Genomic DNA, 14,906 nt, shown 5'->3' on the forward strand with positions numbered 1-14,906 from the left:
TGATGTTGAAATCCTAGCATAGGTTGGAGATAAAAACCGACTCGATTTGTTATTTTTGACCTGCTTTCCTTTCAGGAGACGTACGGAGCAGCTTTCAATACTAAAAATGATAACATATTAAAGTGGAGATAGACAGTTGTCGCAAAAAGAACACCACACAGGCCATGCGTTTAAAAGTCATGGTCTCTCATGAAGAATCTTGGGAACTGCAGTTTGTTAAGAGTGCTGACAGGGTTGGGTTTTGTTTTTTTAAGACCCGTTCTCCTCTAAGAGCTACAATTTCCAGAGTGGTCAACTGTCACTCTGCCTTCCAAAGGAACTCTGGGAACTGAAGTTCTGTGAGGGGAATAGAGGGGTTTCCAAACAACTGTCAGCACCCTTAACAAACTACAGTTCCCAGGATTCTTTGCAGGAGGCCCTGACTGTTTAAAGTGGTGTAATAGTGCTTAAAATGTACCGTGCAGATGGGCAACTCTAGGTTTTTAAGCCCTGTTCCCCGCAAAGAGCTACAGTTTCCAAAGTGGTTTAAACTATCAAGCCCAGGGAACTCTGGGAACTCTAGTTCTGTGAGGGGAATAGGCAACTCCTAACAACTCTCAGCTTGTGTATTGTACCACAGAGCTCAGGATTCCTTGGGGAAATCATGACTGCTAGTGCTATAACAGTGCTTTAGATGTAAGGTATGGATGCTGCCATGGGACGCGGGTGGTGCTGTGGGTTAAACCACAGAGCCTAGGACTTGTCGATCAGAAGGTTGGCAGTTCGAATCCCAGCGACGGGGTGAGCTCCCGTTGCTCGTTCCTTGCTCCTGCCAACCTAACAGTTCGAAAGCACCTCAAAGTGAAAGTAGATAAAGAGGTACCGCTCCGGCGGGAAGGTAAACAGCATTTCTGTGCGCTCCTCTGGTTCGCCAGAGGTGGCTTAGTCATGCTGGCCACGTGACCGGCTGTATGCCGGCTCCCTCGGCCAATAAAGCGAGATGAGCGGCGTAATCCCAGAGTTGGCCACAACTGGATGGTCAGGGGTCCCTTTACCTTTATGGATGTGACCAAAGGCAAGTGACCAACCAGTGACTTCCCATCTAAGCCACTTTTGAGGCTGGTGGAAGCTCCATCTTGCTTGGCAAAGCCCAAGGGCTTGCTGCGTCAATGATTTTCTGATTGAGAAGCATGAATAAAATTTGGGTGGAAAGGGGGCCAGTAAGCAACCCAGCCTAATGCTTCCTTGAGTATTTTGGCTGAAAGACCTACACACACTCTTAAAGTGGTAAGAGATGATGATAAGTTGAATGTCATGGATGGGAGGAGCCAGATGGGAACTCCCAAGGGAAGAAGTCTCAGAGCCTGGGGAGTGGTGGTGGGACAATGACGGGTAGTCAGAGGGAGAGGTCTGGGAAGAGGAGGTGTTGGGAGATGGAGAGGTAACAGGGCTTAGTGAGCAGGGAGAGTCTGTGAAAGAGAGAGGTCCAGAATCAGAGGCAGAAGTGGAGGCTAGAGAAGAAAGCAAGAAGCAGAGATGAGTCAGGCTGCTGAAGAAGCCAGGGAGCCTCCCCCTCCTGCTACCCTCTCCATGGTCTCCCAAGACCAGGAGAAGTATGAAGATGAAGGAGCAAAGACAGTCAAGGCGAAGAAGTCTCAGATTTCAAGGGAAGGATCCAGGGTAGGAGGAGACTTAGGGAGCAGTGGGAAGGCAGGGACTTTCAGTCCTCACAAGTGTCTCATTGGGGCAAGCCCTACTGGGAAGAGTTGCTGTGCTCACTAGGCCTGTGCTGCTCAGTTTCTTTGAATAAACAGTTAACTTCACAGCCACATTGTGAGTTCTTGCTGACCTGCTCCCAACTCCCACCTTGACAGAAGACAATACTGAGCTAGATGGACCCAATGGTCTGACGCAGTGGAAGGCTGCTTCCGACAACCCGATGACTAACAGATTTGTTATGGCCATTGTAATTTAAAGAAGCCTTTCCGCCCCACCTCGTGGCTCACAAAGGGCCGCCGAGGATTCAGGCAGATTTCACCGCACGCAATAGTTCCTCCTGGAGAAGAGCAACAGTAGGAGCTAAAACATTAAGTGATATAAACTCTTTGGAATTTCAGATCTTGGTAGCTAATGAGTCACTTGTTTCGGAGAGATGCATTTGTGGCAGGCAAGCGCAATGAGGCTGTCAGAATATTATGACATCTCTGCACATCAGACAGACGCGTTGAGTGGCTAACATTTTACAACTACGTTTTCCTTGGGTCCAGAGGAAACCCACTGAACTTAATGAACATGACGAACGTAGGTCCATTAATTTCAATGGGTCTACTCTCGAGGCAACATCCACACTATTCATTTAAAACATTATGATATTGCTTTAAAAAAGCACCCTGGGGACTTTTGCTTGTTACGGGGGCTGAGATTTATTAGGAGACCCTTGTTTCTTTCAGAGTCCTACAATTCTCAACCATCAGTCTTTTGGGAGTTGCAGCTCTGGGAAGGGAACACGGGTCTCCTAACACCTGTCAGCACCCCCAACAAACTACACCTCCCAGGATTCTCTGGAGGGAGCCCTGACCGTTTAAAGTGGAATAGTAGTGTTTTAAATATATAGTACAGATGGGCCATCGTCCCTATTTTTATCGGAGAAATTTGGAAGGGTATGCAAGCCCCATGGGGGAGAGCTGAACCCCAAAGTAGGAGAGCTTCAGTAACAGAGGCTGCACCCAGACACCACACGTTTAATTGCATGGTGTGGATGTAACCAGATAAGCAAAAATGGGAGATGAAAAGGCACAATAAAGGACAACAGGGGGAGGAAGAATACTGACAGGGGGGGGGGGGGTTCAAAATGTAATCGCTGCAATATCTCCTCATCTGCCACCTCACTTTTTATTGTGCAAATTCTCCAAATTCCAAGCCAGGATAAACCAAAGTCGACAGCCTGGATTATACAGATTAAGGAAATGCACTTGCTGGGTTTTGCTTCTGTTAGTTTGGGGGGGGGTGAGAAAGAACTCTCAGAATACTCAAGCCTTTGCTCCGCTGGAAGCTGTGTCCTCATGGTCTCCAGCATTTTCCCCACAGCGAAAGGGGCTAGCAAAAGACAGAAAGCTATTATAGAATTGTAGAGTTGGAAGAAGGGACCCCAAGGGTCATCTAGTCCAACCCCCAGCAATGCAGGAATTGCAACTAGAGTATCCTTCTGCTTATAAACCTCCAAGGAAGGAAGAGTCCAACACCTCTTGTGGGAGTCTGTCCAATGTCAAACGGCTCTTACGCTCAGAAAATTCTTACTGATGTTTAGTCAAAATCTCCTTTCTTGGAACTTAAAGCCACTGGTTTGAGTCCTACCCTCCAGATTAGGAGAAAACAAGCTTACTCCATCTTCCATGTGACGGCCCTTCAGATATTTGAAGATGGCTACCCTATCTCCTCTTTTCCAGGCTAAACATACCCAGGGCGGCTCCTTCAACCATTCCTCATATGGCTTAGTTTCCAGACCCTTGATGATCTTGATCTCCTCTGCACACGTTTCAGCTTGTCAACATCGTTCTTAAAACTGTAATGCCCATAAATGGACTCAGTACTTCAGGTGTGTTCTGACCAAGGCAGAATAGAGTGGGATTATTACTTCTCTTGATCTAGATTCTAGACACTGTACTTCTGTTGATTCAGCCTAGGATAGCATTAACAAGAATACCATTAGCAGTCATGGATTCCCACAAATAATCATGGGAACTGCAGTTTGTTTAAGGTGGTGAGAGTTGTGAGCTGACCCCTCAAAGAGTTACAATTCCCAGAGTGGTTTAACAATCAATTCCTCTTCTCAGGGAATCCTGAGAACTGGAGCTTTGTGAGGGGAATGGTGGTCCCCTAACAACACCCTTTACAAACTACAATTCCCAGGACTCTTTTTGGGGTAAGCAGTACCATAGTGCTTTAAAATCATAGTGCAGAAGGTACTAAGTTGCAAAGGTGCTGCGGAATAGTGTAACTTGCCCATAACTTTTAAAAAACGCATTGGATTTATAGTTTTGCTATTCCCTACTGACTTACTTCGGGACGCGGGTGGCACTGTGGGTTAAACCACAGAGCCTAGGACTTGCCGATCAGAAGGTCGGTGGTTTGAATCCCTGCAATGGGGTGAGCTCCTGTTGCTCGGTCCCTGCTCCTGCCAACCTAGCAGTTCGAAAGCACGTCAAAGTGCAAGTAGATAAATAGGTACCGCTCTGGCGGGAAGGTAAACGGTGCTGCTCTGGTTCGCCAGAAGCAGCTTAGTCATGCTGGTCACATGACCTGGAAGCTGTACGCCGGCTCCCTCAGCCAGTAAACCTCGAGGTGAGTGCCGCAACCCCAGAGTCAGCCACGACTGGACCTAATGGTCAGGGGTCCCTTTACCTTTACTGACTTACTTCAACACAACTTCTCAACTAAGAATGGGGAGATTGTGGCTTCAAGTGAGAAACATTTAAAAATGGAGACAGGGTTTAGGAGATTTAAAAAAGTAAAATAAAATAAAAAGGATCCTTTCTTTGGTTTGACCCAAAGTGTGCCACAACAGTCACCACTTTCTCTGCCTCTGGAATGGCAAATGGGAAAGAGAGAAAGCAGCTGATTATAGCTTGGTGTGGGCAGGCCTTCCTGCTCGGGCGACATAGTTGCCGATCTCCATTCTGCAAAAATGAATTTTCACATCTTAATCCTAAACCTACTTATTTGCAAGTATGCAGACTGAGTGGGATGAAGGTGGTGACCTATTTTTAGGGGAGGAGCTCTAGCAAGAGATTAGGATCTGGGGTTCAGGTTAACAGAGTGTTCTTAAGCATGTGCAAAGTCCCTCTCGTTCAACAAGGATGCATCTTTACCTAACAGGAGCCAATTTGTCCTATGTTGTGTTTAAACTCAACAAATCTCACTGTAGGCAAAAAACGCCTGCTATAATAATAATAATAACAATAATAACAATAATAATAATTCATTACCCGCCCTTTACCCTAAGGCAACAGGGCAGCTCACAACAATTTAAAATATAAGATTAAAACAAATTACAATCACAAGAATTGGGTGGCTCCTAAAAATACACATCTCAAGTGTCAAAGCGCAGGACATGAGAAGGCCATTCACCCAGCAGCTTCCAGAAATTAACCCACATGATCTCAGTGTGTGATCGCACAAGTAGGACACAGGTGTGCTCTGTTTGGATGTTACCACAGAAGGCAATTGTAGCGCAAGCGGTTGAGAGTCAGCATGGCATTGCCAAGGCTGGGCTATGGACAGAGTCATAGAATTGTAGAGTTGGAAGGGACCACGGGGGCAGCATTTGAAATTAGCTGAGCGCTGGGCACGTTTTGAGAAGGGCAACTGGCCTTTTTTGCGAGGAAGTGGAGGTGTTTTGTTGCCAGGTTTGGCACCTAACATATCCATCTGGCTGGCGGGCGGGTATGGCTGTGATGCTGTTCCAGCCAGCTGGCCTGCGGGGCAGCGCAGCAGCAAGAGACACACACATCTTTTGTTGCCACAGTGCCCTGCGGATCCCCTGGCTCACAAAGCACCAAAAGAGGCACACCTTCTGGTGCTGTGCGAGCCAGGTGATTCGCACACACACATATCTTTTGCTGCTGCGCTGCTCCACAAACCATTTGCTTCGTAATTTGGTTGTTTTTTTTAAAAATGCAGGTAGACATAGCGTTGTGATGACCATATCCTAGCTTTAAGGTGCCACCTGGCTCCTGGATTTTATATTTCAGTTTCTAACCCTGCACAAGGGTCACCTACTCCAACCCCCTGCAATGCAGGCATGTTTGGCCCAATGTGGGGCTTGCATGGTCCCCAAGATTAAGAGTCTTACGCTCTACCAACTGAGAAGCCCAAGGTGGGGCAGAATCTAGGAAGCAGGAACCGTGAGACAAGTCACTAGTCAGGACTGGAATCCAAGTGATCAAGACAGAACAAATGAAGATCAAAGAACAATGAAGGATCCAGAAACACACTCAGGAAGATCCTGATGCTCAAGCAGTGCTCAAGTGAAACAGGAAGTTCCCTTTTGCACTCCTTCCTCTCCAAGAAAATCCAATGGCCAGTCTGGGCGGGCGGAGTCAATCTAGGGCCAGAAGCCGCTGCCTGCAATTCAGTGGCTCGTCACATGGGGCAGACACATGCGGATCCTGCAACTCTCTTCCATAATAGCACCCACACTGTCCAACAAGGGCAGGCCAACACCAGACGTTCAAAGCACAATCAGTACACATTTGAAGGACATGGTTTCCCCCCCAAAGTACCCTGGGAGCTGCAGCTTGTTGAGGAATTACATCTTTGGGAGGGGAAATTGCAGTTCCCAGGATTCTTTGGGGATGCTTCAAATGTATGGTATGACTCTGCCCATTAATGTCTTACTCAGCCACACAGTCTCACCATGGGACTTGGACCATTTCTTAAGGCCAAACCACACATGCACATGTTTATTCAACACACACACTTGCCAATTCAGCAATAAATTGGCGGTAGTATATTGGGGGTGGGGGGGAGCAAATGGCATCATCTGATACCAGGAGTGAATAGTCAGAGAAAAAGCACCTTAAAGTACAGTAGTCGGGAGTGTTGGTGAGACAAGCTAGGAATTAAGGGGCAAGCTTTGCAGCCATCTGGGCTGTCAGTCCTGGAAGACCTGCTCCCTGCCTTGCAGGTCTTTCTTTCCCCACCTGGCCTGGGAGGGTAGGACCCAGACAGACTCCAACTACAGAAGCTGAGGTTGCTGAACGGACTCTTGGGCTGAGGTGTTGTTTGTCAGTTGTTGTTGTTTGTTTCGCTGTTGTTGTTTTTTGCATCTATAGTTGTGATTTGTATGGAAACTGTCCAGTTAGGTTGTCTATTTTTTTAAAAAATGTTTTGTTTAGTGTTTATGACTACTTTTACATTGCAGTTATGTCTTTTCTTTCATGCTGCAAGCTGCTTTGAGCATGGTTTGAACTGTGGAAAGGCGGCACACAAATAAAATTATGCATGCATGTATCTATGTATGTATGCTCCTGCTTCCATACTTCTCTGTTGAAAGTTAACATGTGCCACAATCCAGAATTATGTTCAAACAAGGGAGCATGCACTTCCAGTTGTGGGGAACCCTTCACCCTCCAGATGTTGCTGAACCACATCTCCCATCAGGCCCAGAAAGGCTGGCCAACGGCCAGGGATGATGGGAGTTGTAGTTCAGCAGCATTTGGCAAGCCAAGGGTTCTGCTTGCCTGTCTTAACCCAAAAGGATTGTGGCAAGGATGAAAGAGTCTGGATTGAAGAAATGTAAGGAAACACCTCCCCCAAAACAACTCAAAAGATTGCTAGTCAGTCTAAATGAAGAGTGGAATTTGTCCCCCAATGTCAAAATATGAAACCATTAACATAGCTGTCAAGCGTCCCTTATTTGGTGGGACAGTCCCTTATCCCAGCGCCATGTCCCGCTGCTGTCCCTTATTGATGATGTCCCTTAAATAAGCTACTGAAGGTAATGGGGCCCTTTCTATGTCCAGCTGTGCTTTGTCAACAACAAATTGTTGCTGTTTTTTGTGTGTTGAATATATTGTTGTTGTTGTTTAGTCGTGTCCGACTCTTCGTGACCCCATGGACCAGAGCGTATATATATGCTATATGGTAATTTATGGACCTAATAGGTATCTAAAGCCATTTGCACGCAACAAAATATGTATTTTATCAAAGTAATTGTTGATCCCTTATTTTGGCTGCTGATCCCTTATTTTCGAGGCTGCTGGTCCCTTATTTTCAAATCTATAAGTTGACAGCTATGCATTAAGGATTAGCGCCTTCCAGCAATCAGGGTTATCATGGTATAAAAATTTCCTAGGAGCTTGCAAACGAGTTGTGAACTCTGTACTACTTATCCTTAATCAGTAATAATACTTAATATGTATGCTTCTTTAAAAACAAGAAAACAAAGGAGAGCATTCAAAAAGGATGAAACATACCCACCCGCCAACAAACTGAAATGGTACGCCCCAAAATACTATTGGCCAATTTATGTATCCAGCAGAATCCAAGTGGCAAAGCAGCAGTTTCTGGCTGTACCACATCAGACTGCAGGTGGGCTTGTTTTGTGTTTTCCATTTTGGAGTGGGAGGGAATCTCCCTGCACAGAGAGAAGTAGCATGTCAGGAAAAAGCTTTCAGCTTTGCCTTTTATGAAAAATGAAGGTGTATATATATATATATATATATATATACACATACACACATACACATGGAACAGGCAAGCTTCACTGGAAGTGGTGTAGCCCAGGAAGTGTTTAAACACTTGGTTTTGCTCACTGAACTTTCGGCAATAGGTCCAATGCTGCTGAGAGAGCATCACTGGCAGTGGGGAGACTGGTACATGACTCCTGCCATGTAAGTAACAGGCCATTTTGTGGCAGGTGGTAACAATTCTTCACAAAGAGGCTGGTCATGGCATATGAATCCAACTCTTTTTTTTATGGAAGCTTTTTCAGGATTTCTGCAATGTGTTAATCACAGATACAATAGAACTTTGTGCTCTGGTGTAAACCCCACATTTTAAGACAAGAAGGAATTAAAGGTTATCGGTGACATCTGAAAAGCCTTTGGGATTCTTCCTAAAAGTGCCACAATTAACAATGCAACAAAAGGGAATCTGTCACCATCCATTGGGGGGGCGGGGGGGGGGAGAGAAAGAAGGAACTAAATGTTTAAAAATAATTGTGTTGCATTTTAACTGCAAACAAGTTGAAATGTAAACAAGCTGTAAACAAGGTAAAGACAGATAACTTTACACAGCAAACAATGTCAACTGCCAAGCCACAAATCAGGGGGACATTTCAAAGCAATGAAGTTTAAACTTGAGATAAGGGATAGTAAGCAAATTAAATGGCAAACATGCCCATTCATTCAGCCACACTATTAAGGTGGGGTGGGCGGGGTGGGGGTAGAGAAACATGTCCTTCCCCTTCATTTTCAATCTGCAATTCAATTTTTAAACAAATACACACACACAATTTATTAGCAGTTTCCCCTGGGCCCCAGGAGTGCTTGGTTATTAAAACTGGTTTCTGAAGTGGATTCCAAGCAGCAATGCAAAAACACTTAATTCCAAACCAAGAGTGGAGTTGAGGAATTATTTCTCTTAACCCCCATCTCTGCTCTATCTGCAATAGAGGGGGGGGCGGGGGCAGCACTCAACCCTCTATTTACAATATATTTGCAATTCAAATTGCAATTCAAATACCAGAAGCACTGGTATTGAGTGTGTGTGGTGAGGAAGGGGGGCGGGTGGCTATTCGCTTTACTTCTCGGTAAACATAATAATACAGTCTTAAAAACAACAACAGCAACTCGATATATTCACGGATCTTATAAGCCGAACCTTTGACTTCATTTCTCCCCCGCCTTCATTATCCAAAAAGACAGGAAGAAAGAAAAATATGAACAACATGATGTTGCAGGAAACCCATGAAAGTCGCCTCTTGCATACTTAGTAATAAACGTACCTTTTTGACTAAACGCTACATGGTCTTAACTGCTAGCACAATTCTGTGCACAGAAAATAAAAACACACATACACACCAATACAGCTCTCCTCTGCCCCCTCCTCCCCCCCTTCACGGCTGCTCTTTGTTGTTCTGACCGAGTCCTTAGTTTTTCTTTTGGGGGGGTGGGGACCCCCCCCCACTTAACCCTCGTTTAATTCACTTTTTATAAAACACACACCGCCGCCTAAACTTAGCAATGCACGCAAAGAAAACCCCTGCCGGCAGCTGTTTAAATCCATCAGCATCTTTTAAAGCAGATTTGAGGGTTTTTTGTTTTTTAAAAAAGACTATATGGGGGGGGAGGGGAAGAAGGGGGCGTGTTTGTGCAGAAACTCACCAGAAAAATAAAACGAAAAGCTCTCGTTGGACCGGCGAAACCATTTAAGGATAGCAATAGGAAAAGAAGTGGGGGTGGTCGGGGGGGTGACCCATTAACCCTAACCCTCCCCACAACCTTGATTCCTGTTTGGGAATAAGTCAAGCCCCTGCCCCCCCCCTTACAGCAGTGCTTCGTCTCGTTGGCCTCTTGTTAAAGCTGGCAAGGCTGCTGAGCAACACCCCCCTCCCCGTGAAAAAGGGGGTCCCCCGTTACCTGGTCTTGGAGGAGAGAAATGCTAGCTTGATCAGCCCGTAGGTAAACAACTGGATTCTCTCCTTGGCGACACTAGCTACTTTTAGTCGGTGCTCTAAAATGTGCAATTCCATCTTTTCCTCTTTTTCATTTGTAGTTCATCAGTTTGGGGAGCCTCTTGTTTGTTGCCTGGGAGGTTTCGGGGGGTGGGGAGGAGCAGGAGGAGGAGGAGGAGGATGGGGGTGTCTTCCTCTTTGTCCGAAAGGGGTATTTTCCCACCCTCTTCCTTTTACGTCTCCAACGCAGGCAGAGAGTGGAGGAGGAGGAGGAGGAAAATAATGACTTTGAAAAAGGGATGGAAGAAGAAGAAGAAGATATTATTTGTCATGGAATTAACAAGGCGGTGGGTTGCAGGGGGGGAGAGGGAAGATTTTTGCTAACTAAAGAAGTGGCGCTGATGGAGGGAGAGAAAAGAAAGAAGCAAAGCCAACAAAAAAAAAGAAAGAAAGAAAGAAAGAAAGAAAAAAGAGGAGGGGAGAAAAGAACAGCTGAAGCTGGAAGGAGAGGGAAGAGCTTCAGAGCGCAGAAAAAGCGGCTGCTGTTTCAATGTAACAAACAACTTGCCAGTCAAAGGGGCCCGCAAGTGGGCATGCGCAGGAGCGCGGAGCATTCTGGGAGGTGTAGTCCAGAGGGCGGAGCACGGATCAGGAGTTGGGGGTTTTTGCCTTGTTTATTTTTTAAGGACTCCCCTCCCACCCCCTCCGTGTGGTGCTTCCAAAATAAAAGAGTCCTTGGCGAGGCGTCCGGGTGCCTTGCAAACAGAGACAATTCTTTCAGCTGATCTTATTGGCTTTTACGAAACGAAGCGTTTCAAATGATACCACGATTTAGAATGGAATGTTGTTGTTGTTGTTTAGTCCAGTGTTTCCCAACCACTGTTCCGCGGCACACTAGTGTGCCGTGAGATGTTGCCTGGTGTGCCGCGGGAAAAATTAAAAAATTCGAAAGATAGCTTCATATCCAGAGAGGCGGCCTTCAGGCGAGTTTTAATTTTAATTTTCCTTCTCCCACTTAATGCCCCACGCTCGCCCGAGCAGCTTGCAGTCCTCGGTAACCACGGCGACCCGAGGGAGGGGAGGGAACAGGGAAGTCGAGGGCGGCGGCGAGCCGCGATGACGTCAGTGGGCCGCGCCGCCTCGCCCTGGCACGGTGTGAGAGCCCCGGCTACTGGCGCGAGCTTCGGAATAAGTGGGATCCGCGTGCGCGAGGCCGAGATCGCGGGTAAGGAGCTCAGCCCTGGGCAGGAGGAAGCGGGGCCGCGCGTGCGGGCCACATCCCCACAGAGAGCGAGCCTCCCCCGGCCCACCACTCCGGGCAGGTCCACTCGCATGAGGGGGCGGCGATGGCGACGGCCGGCAGCTTGCCTGCAATGCCATCCCTCGAGCAGGCGAGGAGCCCGGAGGCTACCAGATGCGAGTCCTCTTTCCCACCCTGCTCGGGAGTCCAGAGCACTTGGTCGCATTCAGGATCTAGAGTGGGGAAGCGGGGCTTGTGTCTGGGCTGGACACATTGGGCTGCCTGTGCCGCTCGACCTGCGGGGAGAAATCAGGGTGGGAGTCACGACCGTGAGGCAGGGCTGCCAAGTGTGGCAGAAGAGGACACGGCCGTCGCACCTGTCCTTAGGTAGGAGCTTCTTCCGTGTCGACCTGCTGCCCTAAAGTCTTGGCTTTTTGGCGGTTGGCACAGAAGGAAGGCAAGGGGGAGGGGGAAAAATTGAAACTTACACTTTTGTGCGTCCCTCCCGGCGTGACGCTACGCGCTGACGTCACGGGGCTGTAATGGTGGTGTGCCTCGAGATTTTTTTCATGAAACAAGTGTGCCTTTGCCCAAAAAAGGTTGGGAAACACTGGTTTAGTCATTTAGTCGTGTCCGACTCTTCGTGACCCCAAGGACCAGAGCACGCCAGGCACTCCTGTCTTCGCTGCCTCCCGCAGTTTGGTCAAACTCATGTTCATAGCTTCGAGAACACTGTCCAACCATCTCGTCCTCTGTCGTCCCCTTCTCCTTGTGCCCTCCATCTTTCCCAACATCAGGGTCTTTTCCAGGGAGTCTTCTCTTCTCATCAGGTGGCCAAAGTATTGGAGCCTCAGCATCACGATCTGTCCTTCCAATGAGCACTCAGGGCTGATTTCCTTCCTTGATCTTCTTGCAGTCCATGGGACTCTCAAGAGTCTCTTCCAACACCATAATTCAAAAGCATCAATTCTTCGGCGATCAGCCTTCTTTATGGTCCAGCTCTCGCTTCCATACATCACTACTGGGAAAACCATGACTTTAACTATACAGACCTTGGTTGGCAAGGTGATGTCTCTGCTTTTTAAGATGCTGTCTAGGTTTGTCATTGGTTTTCTCCCAAGAAGCAGTCGTCTTTTAATTTCGTGGCTGCTGTCACCATCTGCAGTGATCATGGAGCCCAAGAAAGTAAAATCTTTCACTGCCTCCATTTCTTCCCCTTCTATTTGCCAGGAGGTGATGGGCCCAGTAGCCATGATCTTTGTTTTTTTATGTTGAGCTTTAGACCATATTTTGCATTCTCCTCTTTCACCCTCATTAAAAGGTTCTTTAATTCCTCCTCACTTTCTGCCATCAAGGTTGTGTCATCTGCATATCAGAGGTTGTTGATATTTCTTCTGGCAATCTTAATTCCGGCTTGGGATTCATCCAGCCCAGCCTTTCGCATGATGAATTCTGCATATAAGTTAAATAAGCAAGGAGACAATATAGAATGGAATACGGTCTGCAAAACACGTTTTTATGAAGTGATGGCCATGGAGGAGAGGGGCAGGTGGGGCTTGTCCACCTAGGAAGGTAGCCCGTCTTCTAGGAGAAGGAAAACTCTGATCCTAACTGACCTTCCTCTGCCTTGCAGCTCTATTTATTGGTGAGAAAGGCTTCAGGAGCAAACCCTGAGGAGCAATCTGATGCCTTGCGGGACATCTTCAGGAGAAGAAAAGTCTAAGGAGTAGACCCTACACAAATCTGGAGTGGAGCCTGTTAAGTTGTGGGTGAACATATCAGACGACACAGCGATTCTTCAGAGGCCAGAACAGAACTAGGCTGAAGGGTTCAGCCAACCTGCTTATATAGATCTCAACTACAAAGCAACAGTAACAACTTTCTGTAACTATCCAATCACTGAACGTCACTTTCAATTCCTTATTTGCATATGTGGACCTGAGTGAGAACTATCTACAGTACCCCCTGCTGGCCCAGGGTGAGAACTTCAGTACATAACAGAGTCCCTAAGATGGTTGGATGGTGCCTTGTGCGCCTCCTTCCGGCAACTCCTGCAGCCAAGCTGGTGCCAAATGTATTGCTCTGCTTTCCTTTGAACCACATCAGCAAGGATGAGAGAAGGGTCTTGTCATCTGGGCAGCCCAGGACCTCCATACACACTGCCCAGGTTTGCGCTCTAGAGAAGTCACTTTGGTGCTTCTAATGCACCATAAACAATGTGGGAGGCATCGGTTACGAGTTACCAGTCTTTGCAGCCACAGCTGGCGCTGTGATTCCCTAGCGCAGAGCTTTCTAAACAGTGTGTGCTGATATGTTAGTGTGTTGGCTGCAGTGTGTGGGTGTGTTGCACAAATGCTTGCCGTGCTCATCCCGGGGCAGGAAAGGGGTTAGTTTAACCTCTGGTTTGCTAGTAAAACTGAATTACTGTCACAAAATGATGCATGTCTAAAAAAGCATGTCAGCAACATGAAAAGTTGGGAAAGCTCCGCTAGCGATTTGACCTTCGGCAGTGCACTCCATTGTCTTTTGAGACAGATGAGTGCCATAATAGAAGGGACTTTTTTTTCATATGTGATGGGATTGTAAAATTATAAAGAAATATTGGGAAATGATCTATGATGAAATGAAGAAGATGTTTAAAACAACCTTTGCCACCCAGAAGCTTTCCTACCAGGTATTACAGGAGTGGACTTCCTAAAACCACAAAAGAATTTGTTTATATATGCAACTATGGCCGCACGTACTTTATTAGCACAACATTGGAAGGAAGAAGGTGTCCCAGCTAAAGAAGATTGGCAAGTTAAATTAATGGAATATGCTGAAATGGCAAAATTGAAAATGAGGAAGAGACGACAACAAATTTAAGGAAGAATGGAAGATGTTTATTGCATATTTACAGAAGCATTGTACACAGGTTGATACATTGTTGTTGTTTAGTCGTTTAGTCATGTCCGACTCTTCGTGACCCCATGGACCAGAGCACGCCAGGCACTGCTGTCTTCATTTTATATGCCTGTTGTCTTTGTCTTTGTTATCTTTGTTAATACATTAGCAGGGTTTTAAGATAACTTGTAATTTTGTTATTAATGGATAATAGGTAATTTAAATAGGTCCTAAATTTAATGATGGACATGCAGTATGTTGATAAATAATAGAACCAAGGAAGGGACAACTAGAGGAAAGTCAATTTGCTTTGTTTTTGTTTTGTTGTTGTTTTTATTTTTGTTATTTTTGGAAAATTAATAAAATGTTATCAAAAAAGAAAAGGAAAAAAAGAGACAGTTGGATGAAAACAACATGGAGGAGAGGGCTACTGATAACTACGAACCACAATGGCTAGTCTCTGCCACCACAACTAGGGGCAGCAGTGCTTCTGAATACCAGTTGTGGAAAACCACAAGAGGGGTGTGTGCTCATGTCCTCGAATCCTGCTCTCTGGTTTCCCACAAGGATCTGTTCAACCACTGTGAGAACAAGATGCTGGGCTAGATGGGTCATTGGCCGGATCCA

The 14,906-nt window shown here is 46.5% G+C and overlaps 2 protein-coding genes across 2 annotated transcripts in view; one reads left to right on the top strand and one right to left on the bottom strand.

The window, feature by feature from the left end:
- The window catches only part of CASTOR2 (cytosolic arginine sensor for mTORC1 subunit 2), a 47,567-nt gene extending 36,843 nt beyond the window's left edge, over positions 1-10,724 (bottom strand). Inside the window, exon 1 of the mRNA XM_083479656.1 lies at positions 10,122-10,724. Coding sequence (XP_083335782.1) covers positions 10,122-10,234 — 113 coding nt within the window. The 5' untranslated portion in view covers positions 10,235-10,724. The remainder of the gene's footprint in view (positions 1-10,121) is intronic.
- GTF2IRD1 (GTF2I repeat domain containing 1) overlaps positions 1-14,906 on the top strand; it is a 1,520,245-nt gene that overhangs the window by 247,892 nt on the left and 1,257,447 nt on the right. The gene's annotated exons all lie outside the window — the stretch shown is intronic.

The sequence above is a fragment of the Podarcis liolepis genome (genome assembly GCF_965112155.1).
Source record: "Podarcis liolepis genome assembly, chromosome: 16".
Classification (NCBI taxonomy): Eukaryota; Metazoa; Chordata; class Lepidosauria; order Squamata; family Lacertidae; genus Podarcis; species Podarcis liolepis.